Source organism: Ambystoma mexicanum, chromosome 11 (assembly GCF_040938575.1).
Source record: "Ambystoma mexicanum isolate Mex_15411 chromosome 11, UKY_AmexF1_1, whole genome shotgun sequence".
Taxonomy (NCBI): domain Eukaryota; kingdom Metazoa; phylum Chordata; class Amphibia; order Caudata; family Ambystomatidae; genus Ambystoma; species Ambystoma mexicanum.
Window position 1 is genome coordinate 341,028,647 of NC_090934.1, and position 16,842 is coordinate 341,045,488.

At 43.8% G+C, this 16,842-nt stretch overlaps 1 protein-coding gene across 1 annotated transcript in view; it reads left to right on the forward strand.

Annotated features, from left to right (window-relative positions):
• The window catches only part of LOC138504705 (uncharacterized), a 581,301-nt gene that overhangs the window by 77,367 nt on the left and 487,092 nt on the right, over positions 1–16,842 (forward strand). The window contains exon 2 of the mRNA XM_069625257.1: positions 9,033–9,135. Within this exon, the coding sequence (XP_069481358.1) occupies positions 9,127–9,135 (9 nt within the window). The 5' untranslated portion in view covers positions 9,033–9,126. The remainder of the gene's footprint in view (positions 1–9,032; positions 9,136–16,842) is intronic.

Sequence of the window (16,842 nt, forward strand, 5' to 3'; positions counted from 1 at the left end):
AAATTGGAAGACCTGTACCTCCTCCACAAAGTGGGTCTGTTTGGGTCCTTTGTTTCTCCTACCCCCCCTCTGCTCCTTGGGAGGCAGGCTTTCAGGGGCAGGAGATTTTGTTTCCGCTTCCTGGTTTTCCAGGGGCTGTTTACAAGTTGGGAAGGAAGCTTCCTCCAAGGCTTTACACCCCCTTCCCCTTGTGCCTCCTCCCTGGAACCGGTGGGTTATCGGGGTGCTGCCCCGTCATTGTTCTGGAGCACCCGGTCCAGAGTTTGGGTCATTCTGCGGTGGCATGCTCATCTGAGGGTTCTGTTCAGCCCTCAGTATGTGACCCAGATCTCGTGCTATATTTTGGACCTGTCGCTAAAGTTGTGAAACCCGCTCAGGCTGATATGGTGCTCTATTTTCTCCCCTGGGCTGATCCCGGGAAGGGTAGCTATCCCTTCTCTGGTAGTACCCCTGGTTGGGAAGATTTTGGTACCCCTCCACCCTTGGCCTCCCCTCTCCCGGATTAGGTTGTCAGGGCTCAGGGAATTGGGGAAAGAAGGATGGATGATTTTGGGGCTGGAAATTGGGCGGATACCTGGGGAAAAAGTTCTTCCCAGGATTTGGAGAATTTCTGCCCTCCTGGGGGAAGGTAGGAGGGAAGTTCCCCGGGTCAGGTACTTGGCTGGATCCCCCCCTTGGGCTGGAGGAGTCCACACATAACCCAGGATTGGTCGGTTTCCCTTGTAGCGGGGACTTACATAGTCAGGGGAGCGGGGGACCCCATTTGTGGGACTACCTCCTCGACTCCCTGTCTGTGACTGGCTCGAGGGCCTTCTGGGCTGTGAATTATTTGGTGCAGGCAGGTTTTTAGGCCCCCCCATCTCCAACTCTAAAACGGGGGCAACCTTTACCTCTGCCACCTTGGCAGCAGCAGGGGTGCTGTTGGTTTTGGGGTTTTTCGGCGCATTATTATTATTTTCGATAGGCTTCTGCACCTCATAGATCTGGGTAGCCTGTTCAATGACCCAGTCTAAAGATCTTTTCTCATGAAAATCTCTCACGAGCTGGGTCATTATGTATTTGGGTAAGGCATGGTAAAACGTATTGATAAATTCTCTGCTATCCGTGCGCACCCTTCTGGTGGTCTGTGCAAAAGCACGCTTTAATTCTTGCACAAACTCTTGTGGGGCCTGATCCTCCCCACATTGCAAATTGTAGGCTGCCTTGCGAGCCTCTTGAGGATTTCTGTGCACAGAAACATGTTTCAAGATGGCCGCCCTGTATGTGGACCACCTTGAATGGTTTTGATCCTCCAGCCCCGCAAAGAAACTGGAGTATTCTGGTGAGAAGGTCCACTTTACACATTGAATACAGCTTTGGCTGTCCTTCAAATGGAAAGTCTCCATAATTTGCTCATAGAGCTCCAAGTGTTCCCAAACAGAATACTTGGCGTTCTTATGATAAGGCGTGATGACACTCCTTATTGCCTTTATTTATTTCAATGGGTCCTTAAGCAAGGCCCTTTTTGCCTTATTGGCCTTTTTGGTTCGTGTAACCCTGGTCCATTCATCCTCCGACTCAGAAGCGCTGCTCCCAGAGGTGCCAGTCTGATCTTCCAGGTTTCCCCGGATTCTGCAGGCCTGGGAATGGCTGGCAGAATGTGGGGACCTGGTCTCCTGTGTCCTGTGACACTCAGAGGAGTCTTCAGATCCCTCCTTGCTACCAGGATTTGCTGGGTATCCCCCCCACTGACCTAACTGGGCAGAGTTTTTCAGGATGCCCTTAATGGGCCTACTCTCCTGGGGTTCCCCACTAAATTGCACTGTGCTTGGGTGCCCATACCCGGATACCCGCCCATCCATTCCTGGGAGGTACTGGCCTATGAGCCCCATACTTCTAGCTGGATAGTAATCTGCCATCCCTGTGGCCCTGGGCTCATGTGCGCGAGGGGACATGGGGTGGCAGAGTCCAGGGACTGGAAGAGATGAAGGCCTCTGGTACTAGGGCTCCTGAGGTTAGGCTCAGGAGTTTCTCTTTCCCAGCGAACCTCATCTCTATCCGCCCCTGCTTCCTGTTGCAATGCAAGAGCCTGCGCTTTCAGTTCCTTAGTTAAGGCCTTACTAGACTCTATCAGTCTCTCCTGCATCGCTACCTGTTTCTGGAGCCTATCATTATGCTGACAGAGAGCCTAATTTTCTCTCTGTGCCTCCTGATTGGTCCTGGAGTACTGGGCCAGTCTCTGCTGCAGGAGGGTTACCTCCTGAGCTGTGTCCCTATTGGCCTGCTCCTTTCTTGCCAGAGCATCCTCCACCCTCCTGGTGTGCTCTAACAAGTTCTGGTGTTCTTTTTGGAGGTCACCCAGTCCCTGGAGGGCCAGGTGATTTTCTTCCATTTTCCTTTTTAAGTGGCAGACTTCCTGGCCTAAGGTATCCCTTTCCTGACTAAGAGCCTGCATCTGTGCCGCCAGGTCGTCCCTTTGCCTTTGGAAGGCACCAGCTTTCTGGCGCTCCTGATCAAACTCTGCCTGGGTATCCAGGTCTTTCAGAATCAATTTATTGCTTTCCTCTTTCTCTCTGTCTAATCGAATTTGCAGGGTGGCTACTTGCTCTATGCATGCCCTGTTGAAGTCCAGTTGTTGCTCCAGCTTTTTCTGGCTCTGCAGAAGGGAGCCCAAACCTTCTTGGTACTCCTTCTGCAAGGCCAGAAATCTGGTATCCTGGTCAGCCTTCTCCTGTTGCAGTCTATCCATGTCCTCTTTTATTTTAATGATATACTGCCTACTATCATTTTCTGACTCCTGGCTCCTCTGCTGCCTCTGCTCAGAAGAGATCAGGTCAGATTGGGCCTTTTCTAACGCCAGCTGTTGCCTACTTGCCAGATCTTGGCCTTCAGCACATTTGTCCTACATGGCTCCCATATATAGATACAAATATGCTGCTATCCTAACCATCTTGTCGTGTTCATCTTTAACTTTAGGAGCCATGTATAATTCACTCAGGGCCACATGTAATGGACCCTGATCTCTCCATATATCTGAGCCTGTTTCAGTGACCTGTTGCGCGATTGCCTGCAGCCAGACCGTTTGGTCCTGATGAGTCCACTCACCTCTCACAAATAGCTTATGTAAGAAGTGCTCTCTAGCTATTTTCATATCTACCAAGGTCGTCATTCTAGAATTTGAGTTCCTTCCTGACTTACAGAAGTTTGTATTTTATTTTGCAAAACAGACCGTTTCCTTAGAGTGTTCCTTTGAGGGGGTCTTTCACAGTGTAAAACAGCGTGGTGATCTAACCGGATATGTATATCTGGTCAGTTAGCACACTGTATTAATCTGCACAAATGGTAAATCTAACCCAGAATATCCCGGCTCGAGCCCCCACTTTTGTAAGAGGATTCAATTCAACACTACAGCTAAGTCAATGCCTAGTCTGGGATACTGAATGGAAACCCTTATTGATATATCTTTATGTCCAGTTCATGAGTTCTGGATGACTACCCCTATATAACACCCCTCTCTTAGAATCTCCCTGACCCCACTGAGCCAAGAAGTAGTTCTGTTTTGCAAGTTTAAAAGGTTTATTTGAGAAATAAAACAAAATATAGATACCACACGTTTATAATAAATTAATAATCGATATCGCCCTTATAAATATAATGTTAATCAACAATGGGTAATCTGACACTAGCACACTTCTTTATAATCCATGAGGAGTTGGTGTAGGATGGATAAGGCATCGAAAATACTTTTATGGTTTCAAATGGATGCAATGTTAAATGAAAATGCAGTACAGAAACTAACTAATATGATTTAAGCAAAAGATAAGATAATCACTTTTTCTCTGGCAATTCACCCCCCTCCCCTATGCAATGTAAGAAATGGAAGGAGATGGAAAGAGGAGCACACAGTTCTCAGGAATACAATCAAATACAATACGAAATTCAGTTCCCCCCCAGCAAGCTTAGAGGAAACAGGTAGGAGTTTGAAACACAGGCCCAAAATGCTTTTTAAATGTGATGGCAATGGATGGGAAAATGTGCCAATGATTTTAATTCCCTCTAGAGATTCAGGGTGAGTGGGATATGCATGTTGGTATTAGTTCAGGCTCACTTTAGCAATGCTCTATGAGTTATTACCCAGTTGCAAACGGATTTTAACAAAGGAAAGAATGGAGCTGCTATTTTGACAAGTGGAGAAATTGAGCCAAAATCGCAAATCGCGGTAAATTTCACGAGTGCGTGTCTCGCGATTGCGGCAAAAGTATAAGTCGGTCCTAGGTTCGTTGGAAAGCCTAGATTCTAAGCTTTCAGATGAAAGTTAAATTCCGTTCCTAGCCCAAACGGTTCCAGAGATAAGGACAATTAAATAAAGGTAGTTTTTCGGATTTAAAGTAAACTCAAAATGACAGGTGATAGCTTGCAGCTGCAGAATTGACAGGTGACAGTTGTGCAGCTTTAAAAATGACAGATGACACGATTTCTAGGAGGCAGTTCTACTTAGGTTAAAATAGTTTGGATTAGATTATTTTAACTAAGAGATTGGTTCTGCACAGTTCTGCTAGGTACTCACAATATAAATTTGAAATAGGCCTTGCCACGGATCGGGTCAGGTTTGGACTGGACTCCGGTTCTGGTCTCGGCACTTCACAGTGATCTGGGTCAGCTCTCTGGTTCTGCTCACAGCGGTCTGGGTCACTCTGGATCTCTGGTCTGGTCTCTGGCAATTGTTCTTGGCAAAAGAATTCAAACAGCTCGCCCGGTTGTGGAAGAGTTTGCAAATGATTTTAAGGTTGCTGAGGCCTGCTGAGAAGAGTTCTCAGTTTTTGGGTTTAGGCCCTTGCTTTAAGTTCTGAAGTAAAGTTCTGGTCTTTGGAGATTGATGGATTTGAAGTCTGGATCTCTGGATGTGAAGTCGTCGGTCAGCATGCTCCACCGCAAATAGAATTGAATGTCTCTACCTGTCCCAGCAGTCTCTTTTTATGTGTTTTGAAAATGGGTGTGTGCCTGGGCTTAGCTAAGCTTGCCCCTCTCACTTATCATTGGCCAATTCCTCCTCTCTCCCTTGATTGGGGGGAGGAAATGTGAGTCAGAGTGATGCTGTAGGTTTTATGGTCAGAGGAACCTCCCCTCGTCAGATTGCACACAAATCTATTTCTGACCCAAATACATATTTATCTATGCACCATTTTTCTAATATTATAGGTCCATCCGATCATCCGTATCATCCGATCTCTGTCTTTGTACGATGTTGTGTCCACTGATGACAGAATTCTCCCCTTTTCATCGAGATAACGACCTCTAAACCTTTCCAGATTTTACACAAATGTGCACCAGGGATATGGGTTACAGATGATAAAGTGTCAGATTTTTAACATGCATACATTTGGAGTGAGACCCTATTTTCCGCTAGCAACCCCCCAGAATACACCACAGGGTCCTAACGCCTCTCAAAATGTTCACAGAAAAATCACAAAAATAATGATATTACTTATATAATTCTGACAAGTCCGCACTATGAGTTATCTATCTTTTTAAAATTATGCCCTGGTCAAAAAGGGGTGTGGCTTCCCCCATCACAGGGTGGAATAACTGGTTTATCCACTTCCCGCAAGCTCAGCTGCTAGCAGAGGCACTGCCCCTCCCAGTTTCCCCTAAGAGGAAGCCACTTTTATGACGCCCCCAATATAACATTTGCCTGAGTCCAGGACAGGCCTTTGTGCAACTCCCTGTAGTCCCCAGCTGCTCCACCCCTAATCTAATCAGAGAGGTGACAACTCCTTTTGGCAAGGGGAAGAGTGGCTGAGCAGGTTTCAACTCCTGTCGGAGGTAGTTGTCAGGGAGAATCCAGTTTCACTAAGCCAGGTTTCAGCTAAATGTCACTTTTTGTTCCCAGTTTTCTAGATTCAAATCAAACTGACAAAGTGTACCTATACATTAAATAATTACTTCCTTCAAGTCATTTCAGAATATGGTTTTACATTTTTACATTCTTCCACCTCTTAGCAAGTCTTTCCTTGGTCTGGTTTTGTTTCATTTGTGCAGTTTTACACAAAAGTCTGGTGGTTTTAAAACGCTGGCTTTCTGATAGTGGTGAGCACTGGTAATGCAACCATTTTTTGGATTAAGAAAATTAATTCCCCACAGTTCTGAGTTGCTTTTTTGGCAATCAGCATTGCCATTCCCAATGGTTTCGGGCTACTGTGTGTGTAGCCCAATGGTGGTTTTAGGCAGTGCCCTCCTGTGCTCACAACATAGGCAAAAATGGGTGGCAGTCTATTCTTCATGTTTTCCCTGTGCACTCTCTGGGGAGTTCTGGCCATCATGATGTTTTCCATGCCAGTACTGCACAGTTTTATTGTAGGGCTTGGATGCATGGGTAAAAACATCCCACAAGGCTTCTAGGATGATGGCAAGGTATGTACAGTTTTCAGTGCTGTACGGTCCTTAGGATGTGAGAGGAACCCCTTAAACAGCAAGGTGTTCAGTTATTTCCTGAATGTTAAATGTGATGGAGTTCTACAGATGTCAAGTGGAATGTTGTTCTACGTATTGGTTTCCTTGTCTTTTCTTTCCAACATTGTTTTCCATTCTTGTGTTGCTGCAGCTTCTGTAATTGCCTAACCCTTCAACCCACACCAAAAGAAAGTCTTGTTTCAGCTATGCACGCCATTGATTGTGCTCAAGTAGTTTTCAAGATAATATAGGCACTTCTAAAAATGATCTGGTTTATGATCGGCAGCAGGTGGAGCTTTTCAGGAGTGGAAGAAATGTGGTTGATTTTCCTATAAAGCTTCATCTGACATGATTTTTTATAACCACTACCCCACAAAACCTTTCTTGCACCGCAAGGGGAGTGTGCTATCCCCCCTACCAGTAGGGGCTGTGGCAAGAATAGAGGTAGAGAAAAGCATATGTATGTCAGTATGCATCAACAGAGAGAGTAGGCATCACACCCCTGCTGTAGGCTAGCCACCCTCACTAATCTACACAGGACTGATTCACCAATGTCATGTAATTTATTGAGTGTCTACTGTTAAACATTCGGCTAAACCCTTCGTTATCAGAAACATGCACAATATACAGTAAGACAATATACAGTACTATAAATAGATGCCCCACACTTAATACACATTCACAAATGCTTGATTCTCATTAATGGACACTCAGTGAATCCTCTCACAATCATCTCTTGCAGAGAGAAATAAGTAATGGACAAACCTTGCTGCTATTATTATAACTACACATAACCTACTTAATATGAAAAAGGTTACAAATGAAAATATTGCTATTCATTTCTTAGCCTATATATCTATTCATGATGAGACAACCATCTAAAAAGCTAAATAACTCCTTAAAAGCAATTGTATGCTCATCAATTCTCACTAATCAGCCTCATGAATGATCTGCCTTCTCAATACCTAATCAATTCTCACTAAACAGTCTCATGAAAGGAACTGTCACCACAATATCTTACCAATTCTCACTAAACAGCCCCTTAAAATGAGTTGCCTTCTCAGTATCTCTCCTCTTTCCCAATGCGATATCAAAAATGAGCAAAATGACTCTCATACTCACTACAGTGCTCTGATAGTAGTGAGAAGAGAGCTGAAGGCTGGATGCTTGTAGTCTGGGCTTGGATCAAAGTGTATTGTCTGTACAATCCAGGAAAATCCCAAAATATCAAACCCAATTTGAAAAACATCTACCAAAACCATCATGGTCTCTTAGCAAAAATCACCAAAAAGGTAAAGAGCCTTAAAAAGATTATGGGCCTCATTCCAAGGTGGGCGGTAAGGGGTTAACGGCGCCGGTAAGGGTGCCGGTGCCGTTAACCCCTTACTGCTGCATTACGAGGTCCTTTAGCGGGACCCACTAAGGGTGGCTGGTTTCACCAGGCAGGTAAGTTTTGTTTTGACAGGTCTGTTGGCTGAAACCAGGTTGTTTCGGCCTTCTTGGCGATTTGAGATTTAAACACTAGGTTGTTGTCTCTGATTTGTCAGTAGGGACTAATTGCAGCATGAATCCTTTCAGGTTCATCATTTCATACTTTATTACGGCTCTTGCCATTAAAGTACATGATACATAAAATGGATTCATCATATAACTGAACACATTCATGTCAACTTAAAAACAATGCTTTAAACACTTTGAATACATTCAAATAAAATGTGTTAAATCAACCCAATAGTAACTACATACCTGCTCTTAACATACTACAGCTGTTTTTAAAAACTCTTCTCTGCAGGCCAATGCTTTAGTTAAAAAAACATGGTAACAGCGCTAAAAACACAGATAGTTAAATTGTTCTTGAATAAGATACTTGCATCTCTTCTGAACCTAATGCCAAAACAGTTCAAGATCGGTTTCAACCATTTGGCCCCAAGTGATGCATACAAAGGACAGGTAAAAAAGAAATGGCATGTAACCTCGTTGCACATTTTGCAGTAACAATATTTCAGGCAAAATCCCGAACCCCAATTGCTATAAAGTTTTGCCGGGAGCAAAGCACCTAAATTAAATGTTGTGAAAAATATATGCCTGCTTCTCATACCTGATCCTCAAACCGTCTCCTTATACCTCTCTTAGCTGCAATTATTGCAGGCTCTTAGCAGCAGACAGTGGAAATGCTTGGTCTATAGTGAAGCCAGAGGCCACTCAAGGAACTGTCTCTCCTGCTGTCAGAGGCGGGTAACTAATGACCCCAGAAAAAAAACTCACTCCTGCCTTACACTGCCTACTGATGCCATTTAGTCATAATAGATACATCTTGTATAGAAGTTGTTCATATACTCCTTAAAGCAAAATGGGGAACTATAAACGCCCCGCCATGTACACCCAAATATGCACAATTATGTCTCCCCCTTTGAGTGAAGGGGGTGAACTTTCCCAATGCTGAGAACTCCCTCTTCATGCCTTTTCTGTAGAGTAGCCTCGAGTACTGTTTAAATGGTTACTTTTCGCAGACAATAGCCTTTGATTTCACCCAAACCTAATTTCAATAGTTGCTCCTAGAATACTCCTCTTTTGATCTGAAGTATTCTGTTTATTTCTTCTAGGGCTGTCCTTTTCTCACTGATTCTGTTTCCATCGAAAGGCCAGCTCCACCGAGTGCCATTTGCAGCAGAGGTCTATTTGATTTTGAATTTCAGCATGACTGACGTAAGTTTCAATTTAATATTTTTCACCAGAACAGTTTTAAAAAATGCGGGCAATGATGCAAGGTTGGCAAAGCGTATTAAGTTGAGCAAAGTCTTGCTATTGTGCGGTGACACCTTCACATGTCAGTACAATATGTAATGTTGGGTTTCTCGCCAGCAGTGTGGGCGCCTTCATCAAATTCGGAGAAGTGATAAAATGCTGCAAATTGTTAAATTAGAATACATTTTCAGGAGTTTATTTTATGGGCGGGGGTTTTGGTAGGTCAGGTTGTTGTCCATGGTTGTACTGTCAATGAAGCAGTTTTTGTATACCATGAATCCCAGTTCCCATAATATACCTCAGGGGCAGCATGTCAGAACCATCAATCTGTACATGAGTTTTATGTAGCCCAAAGCCGTGCACATTCTGTTTTAGAACAGAATTCCAACTCAGGGGCTGTGGGGGTGTGCTTGGGAGGCGGGAGGATGTGGTGGGAGCCAACACAGACGCTCCATGGCAGTAGAATGCCTTGGGTGCAACTGACGGCGTCTGGACTGTCAAAGTCTTGGAGCATTCAAGAATAGTAAAGTGTTAGGAAAGGGAGAGAAGGGGAAGTGCTACACAGCCAATATATAGTTAAAATTTGGTGAAGGGTCATTATCCCAAGCAATACCAACACCTCCCAAGATCAACAACGCTGTTAGAACATGGTGGTAATAGCAATAAAGGTTTTTGGGTTGTGATGGTGAATTAAAACATGTTGGTTTAATGGTGAGTAAAGCATGCTGATTTGGCTAAATTAAATGCAGTTATGTTAATTGCAAACTTGGTTGAACTGAAATAGTTTTACTAGTAGCTTATTTAGGTGCAATGTTAAAGTGAACAGGCTTTCTTTAAAAAACGTAAAATCATTGTTTTTTTGCTTTTTTTTATTTTGTATGGTATTCTCATGAAAACCTTTACAGTTACCAAATATGCACACATAACTGAATCAAACAGCTTACACATCCACTATATGAGCACATACAACAAAAGACACTTGAATAGATCAAGACACCATGATCAATTTGTACAGACACACTCTAAAACATAAGAAATTGACTAAAAACATTACATACATAATAGTTGAGGAATATACCATCAATAAATCATTTTCATCACATAACATGTAAATATAAAACTAAATTATTCCATTCATTTTAAATTGTTTAAAATGAAAACATAACTGCAATTCCGACAAATGTAGGATACTCGTTTAAACATAGCTTCCACAAAGTTTCCTCATCGTAGGCTGACGAAATTGCAATCACTTTAAAAAAAAAAATCAATTACTATCTGAGAGGGCCTTACAATAAATAATCAAATATTTTAGCGTCTCCAATTCATACTTCTCCTTACAAAATCTAAAAAATGCTCCCTCTTCCTTTGTTAACATACATCTAAACAGCACTTCCTTTGTATCTGTCATGCGTCCCTTTTACTTACGGCATTGGGACCGATGGAAACATGGCCACCACGAGACTGTCCCGTCACGTTGGTAGACCAACGTTAGGTTGCGGTCTATTCTTTTTCCGTCATGGCCACCGCCGGGGATATCAGAGTTTCCTTCCCAACGGCGGCCACTTTGCAACTGCGCTTGCTATTCTGCTGTGTTGTGGCGCTCTCATTGTTTTCCCTTGGCTCTGTTGAGCCCCGCTATTCTGCCTTGGCCCCCAGGCCTTCCCTCCAGGTACTCTCTTTCTTTTTCCTCCTGTGTATTCTCTCGCTTATTGAGCGGCTCTGCTCAGTTTCTTGCCTCTACCCCCTTGTTCACACAAGGCATCCCTTCCGGTTTCTCTCTTGGCTCTTACCTACATTCTTGACCTCCTCTCGGAGCTCTTCTCTGCCCTGCTATGTTCCGCCCTGCTGGGTATCTCTGGAGCTCTCTTATCCAGTTTCCTGTCGGCATCATTACTTACATCGTCCTGATCGGATACTTTGGAGAACTTCATCTTCTCCCAGCCAGCATCCAGCATCAGTATTACCACACTCTGCACGTCAGAGGCATTACTGTTTTTTTTTACCTACCTGGTTTTTTCCCCATTGGCTGCTGCAGATCCGGGGCCACTGGTTTCCGGAGCTGTCCGACAATCATTGTGGCGTCGTTCTGCGGCAGACCATACCTTCTAAAAAAGAGATCCTCCATCAAGGATAGAAAGAAGAAGTTGACTAAGGCTCTCTCTTCAGGTGAGGAGGAGGGGGAGGAGACTGAAGTGGAAAGTGATATTGATATTACGGATAGAAGTGAGATTCCTGACAGTTTGCAACGCGCAACTCATCCTGAAATGGCCACTGCCGAACAGGTCCAAGAACTGGTGGCGGCAGTTCAGTCCCTCAATCTTGAAGTAAGGAATCTAAACCAAGAAGTACAGTATCTGAAGGTGGTGAATAATGTATTCCGTGAGTTGGTCCCCAACCGCACAGTTCTGACCTCCCTTCTATGCCCCTGTCTTCTGGTAAGTTTGACGGTACACCTAAACTACTCAAAGAATTCATTGAGGCTTGTAATGTGCACTTTGCCTTCCGTCCCACTGCTTTCTCGACTGATTTTAGTAAAGTAGGCTTTGCGATATCCAATTTGACTGGGAACGCTCTGTCCTGGGCCAATCCCTTAGTTACCACAGATGATCCAGTCTTAAGGGATTGGGGAGCCTTCCTTACAAAACTCAAACAGACCTTTAAAAGGCCAGAAATCAAATACATGGCTTGTGAAGAGTTGTTGGAATTTCAGCACGGTCAGATGGACCTATTGTCTTACATTTCAAAATTCAAACGATGAGCAACAGAATCGAGTTGGCCTGAACAAGCCCAATTCACCATTTTTCGTTGAGGACTCAAGGAGGAACTAAAAGACTAACTGCCAGTCCTCATTCTCAGAACTATTATCAGTCACCTTGCAGATAGGGCATCGGATCAATGAACGGAGGCAAGAGAAAAAGAAGGGAAGAGGAACCTTTGGATTTCCTGCCCTCTCCCCGACTCTCTCACCCTCTTCTGGAGCCAATAATAAGGAAGAGCCCATGCAGATTGGATCCATGAGATCTCCACTCACTCCTGAAGAAAGGAAGAGTGCAGAGATGCAGGTCTGTGCATGTACTGCGGGTCCTCTTCCCATCTGCTTCATAACTGTACCGAAGTCCCACCAAGGTGTTCGGGAAATGAACCGCCTCGAACCTAGGTGGGACCATGGTTCGAGGAGTTACAAGAAGTCCCTATGTAACCCTTTCAGTAGCTCCAACACATCAGTCAGAGGATACGCGCCTTATGGTGGTAACCCTGCAGTTGTCCTGGAGGCTGCAATCAGTGGAGACTTTGGCCCTTATTGATTTCGGTGCTGCGGGAAACTTCGTGGACAGCCTGTGGGCAGAGAAGATGGGAATACGTTGTGTCCAAAACAAGGAAAATCTTGAAGTAGGAGTAGACAGAACCTCTCTATGCTCAGGACCCATTACTCATTCCACTGAACAGATACTGGTTACCATCCAACACCATAAGGAGGATATAGCCTTTGATATCATTCAGGCAGCCCATTTCCACATCATCTTGGTCATAACTTGTCTTTGCCGACACAATCCCACCATAGATTGGTCGAAGAACACACTTAGCTTTCTCTCACCTTACTGCCAACAGTCCTGCTTAGTGTCTCATCGCTACCAACCAGCCATCTTGCATTCGGCGGGGATAAAACCTTGTACAATCCATTTGATACCACCCCAATTCCAAATGTACAACAAGGTCTTCTTGGAAAAAAGATGGAAAATGATCTGCCGCCTCATCGTCCCGAAGACTGCGCCATAAATTGTGTCCCGGAAGCCTGGTGCCCTTTGGTAGGATGTTCTCCTTGTCCCTAAGGGAGAAAGAAGTACTTCGAGAATACCTAGATGCCAATCTAAAAATTGGTTTGATACAACCATCTAAATCTCCCGCTGGTGCCTCTCTGTTCTTTATCGCAAAAAGGGTCTCTACAGAACTCCGACCTCGTATCGACTATCGGGGGCTCAACAAGGTCACTATTCATCTCCAACATTCTTTAGGCCGTAAAGGGAGCAGCAGTGTTCACCAAGTTGGACCTCCAGAATGCTGACCATCTCTTACGCATCAGAGCCGGAGACAAATGGAAAACTGCCTTTAGGACTCCCTATGGCCTGTACGAGTATAGAGTTATGCCCTTTGGTCTAGTTAATGCCCCGGCAGTGTTTCAGAGATTCATGGACCAAACTTTTTCCGATTTGCTATTTCATTCCGTGATCATCTACTTAGATGACATTCTGTTTTTTTCAGAAACCCTGCAAGGACACTCCACTCACCTTCATGAAGTCCTACGCCGTCTCCAAGAAAATCATCTATTTGTCAAATCAAAACCAAATCCAGTAAAGAAGACAAAAAACATGCCTATGCCGCTTAACTATGCAAAAACTACGAGTTTGCGGAGCTTCATAAAAAACTTGGGGCTGCCTGTAGTTGAAGTTCCACCACCCAAAAAGATCAACATAGGCAAGGAAACAACTAATCGTCTCGCAGCAGGTCCATTATGAAGATTTGTCCCAAGCTACTCCAGTCTCTAGCTACCTTCAATCTCCCTTTGCAGGAGAACCATTAGATGACCTACTACTTGAGATATCTCTATATGAAGAAGAATCTTAAGAAAGAGAATGTGATGATGACGTAAATGATTCGCAAAGGAACTTAAGCAATGAATATGATAGCAACACTTCTACCACAACTCCCCCGTACCTAACTTTAGAAGAGAGACAGAAGAACACTATTGTATGGCTGCCCAATACTGCAAACTTGGAAACTCTACTAAAACAACTGATCAAAAACTCTTCAACCACTGATCTAATTAAGAAATCAGATCATTGGAACTAGACCACTCCAAACTATATGAAAGCCAAACTCGTAAGAGACTGAGACAATGTGGACAACTGTGTGACAATGTGGATAACTGTGTACCCACAGTGTACCTCGAAATTGCAGACTTCATGCCTAGGATTACTGATACAGGAAGTCCTGCATGTATGGACTTTCCTCTAATGATTATTTCTTTCTCTTGGTTGCCTAGGAGACAAGCATCATGGGGACGGAGCCGGAGAACGACGGTTACAGCTGGGCTTATTAGTTTGGCTGATGCTGAGACAGCTTGAACAGGCGTTAGCTGTCGTATTTAGGATTTCGTACCATCTGATGCAGAGACTTTGTGATAAGAAATGCGGAGTGAGTGTCTCCGTTGAACAAAGAGTTGTGCCGTTTTCTCCAGTGAGAAAGAGCGAGGGGAAAGCGAGGTGACCGTTGCTCTGCAGGAATACGCTTTGGTCCCAGTCCGGAACCTGAACCGGAGGAGAGTGACTCTGAGGTAACGTGTTGGCATACGCTTGGAAGAATAGAAATGCTTTGTCAGGAAAAGGGACCGATGAGGGTCTTTATACAAGGTACGTGTCCCCGGTTGCTCTGAGGCTGGGAGTTACAGAGCCATGGCGAGAGAGTGTCTGAGCGGAATGAAACTACACTGAAGCGCCCGTAGGAGGAAGCGATCATTATCGCGAAGTAAATATTGTTGAAACTGACACTGTCAGATTTGAAGCTAACAAAACTCGCTAGCGGAAAGTGAACAATCGTATTGCTAGGACCTTTCCTGAAACTGAAGCCGTTACGTCCATAGTTAAGAAAGTTGCTGTGTTCGAACGATCATTGTCGTTCTTTGAAGGATACTGTGAAAGCGCCATTGCACCAGAGAAGTGTGTGTAGTTCAAAACAGGACAAAATTAGGAGTTCGAGAAAGAAGAGAAAAAACCCATTTCAGAGACTGATGCACAGCATGAGATCAAATGAATGAAAACCCAACAAAGAGCTTCCAGTCACAGGAAAGTTAATTAGATGTCCTCACCAATAGCAACTGGAACTATTTAGAGCCAAAAAGGGCAATTCTACCGAAACTAAAGGGTTTAGGATGAAAAGACAAAGGATATCTTTTACTGCTGAATCAGAGAAGCCATTTAAGAAATAAAGAAATCACTAAGAGACCAGAAACAAAGGGAAAGATCAGAGAAACACTGAGGAGGAGGATAACAGAGACATAAAGACTGTACAAGTGAAGTGAACCAGAAAGAAGGAAGAGTAGGAAAGAGAAAGAGACATTAAAGGCCATTAACAACAATCATCAAAGCTTATTCTGAAGGCAACCAAAAGAACACTTACCTGAATTTACTGTTGAAAGCTTCCTGAACCAGAGAGAAGAAGACATATCCTTTTCAGTAATCCTAAAAGAGAAAACATGTAAGTTAATAAAAGAAGTGGATTCTATTGTAATTCACACCAATTACTTCATGGCTCAGAGTCCTTATTTTATGCAGTTTTAATTTGTCAACTAACACAGAGACACGGTGAGAGTCGGTGCTTCAAAAAATCCAAGATCCTACAAAGTAACATTGGAAAGGGTGTTGAAAGCGGACGACAGTCTCATCTTAAATCACAATAACATCATGTGTCTCTTTCATCATGTTGCAAAGCTGTGAGTAATCAATCCCAAATACATCAAAATCATGGCCTTTTTAAACGAAGATGAAAATTACCCTTGAATGTCCCTTCATATGGCAACCGCGCCATTAGTGACCCTGGTCTTGGATACACAAGATCAACTCCGTCAGCTAGGCTTTGACGTAGAAGTCCCAGAAACGAGACACTTTAGGAGTGTTTTGAGAAGCTCGTCTCCACCTAAATTCTACGAGCCAAAACTCCCAGTAAGCATAAAGAAGAAACCTGGTGCACAACTACAATTTTGGCTGAAACCTTCCAAGGAAATGACAGAATGATGCTTCGACCAAATGATCCGAATTCTTTCACAATTACCATCAAAGGACGCAATGTTCTGACAGAAACAAACCATAACACTAAAAAAGATGCTGAAACCCTTCCAATTAACAATAACAACTTCTCGTGGAGCTGGCTTCCAAGTGCCCTGTCCATACACATACAGACACAAAGCCAGAAGGAAGTTGAATCATGGTCATTGGAGATCGTATCATGGAATACCCAAGGTTTCACCTGGCTGACAGAAGTCCCTCACCTAGATGAGTTTACCACCTATCACAACAAAGCAGTCAGAGGAACTGCCGGTAGACCCACTGCAGGCTTGACAATCTTAGTGAGAAACAACCTAAAATTAGAAGTAGAAAGGGAAATACAAATGAATCCCTTCATCAGATTCTGATTCTAAAACAAAATAAAAGATGAGCCAGTAACAAGTGCAAACACTTAATCGTATTCAACCTATACTGGAACCCAAAGTGCTCGGAATCTGTGTCCTTCGTCAACACTGTGATGAATTAAATTGATGAAATCTATGCAATGCTGCAGGAGCCTTTTCTAATCATCTGTGGCAGCCTAAATATTGTCTGTCTGAAACGGCAAACATATAGGAAAAATGCCACAACACTCAAAAAGAATGCTAAAACCCATTGGTATCAGAAATGGAAGGAAGAGTCTGTTGCGATACAGATTCATATATTGAATGGTAACTTGGAAGGAGACCTGCCAGGATCCAGGCCTTGGAAAAATGGGGCAATGAACTCATCATTAGACTACTTCTTTGCTTGAAGCAACATGCTAAGTCGAACTACTCTACTTAGAGCAATGCCTACAAGATCCAGTGATCATGACCCCATTATTCTAACCTGCAACATGCTTAGCAAA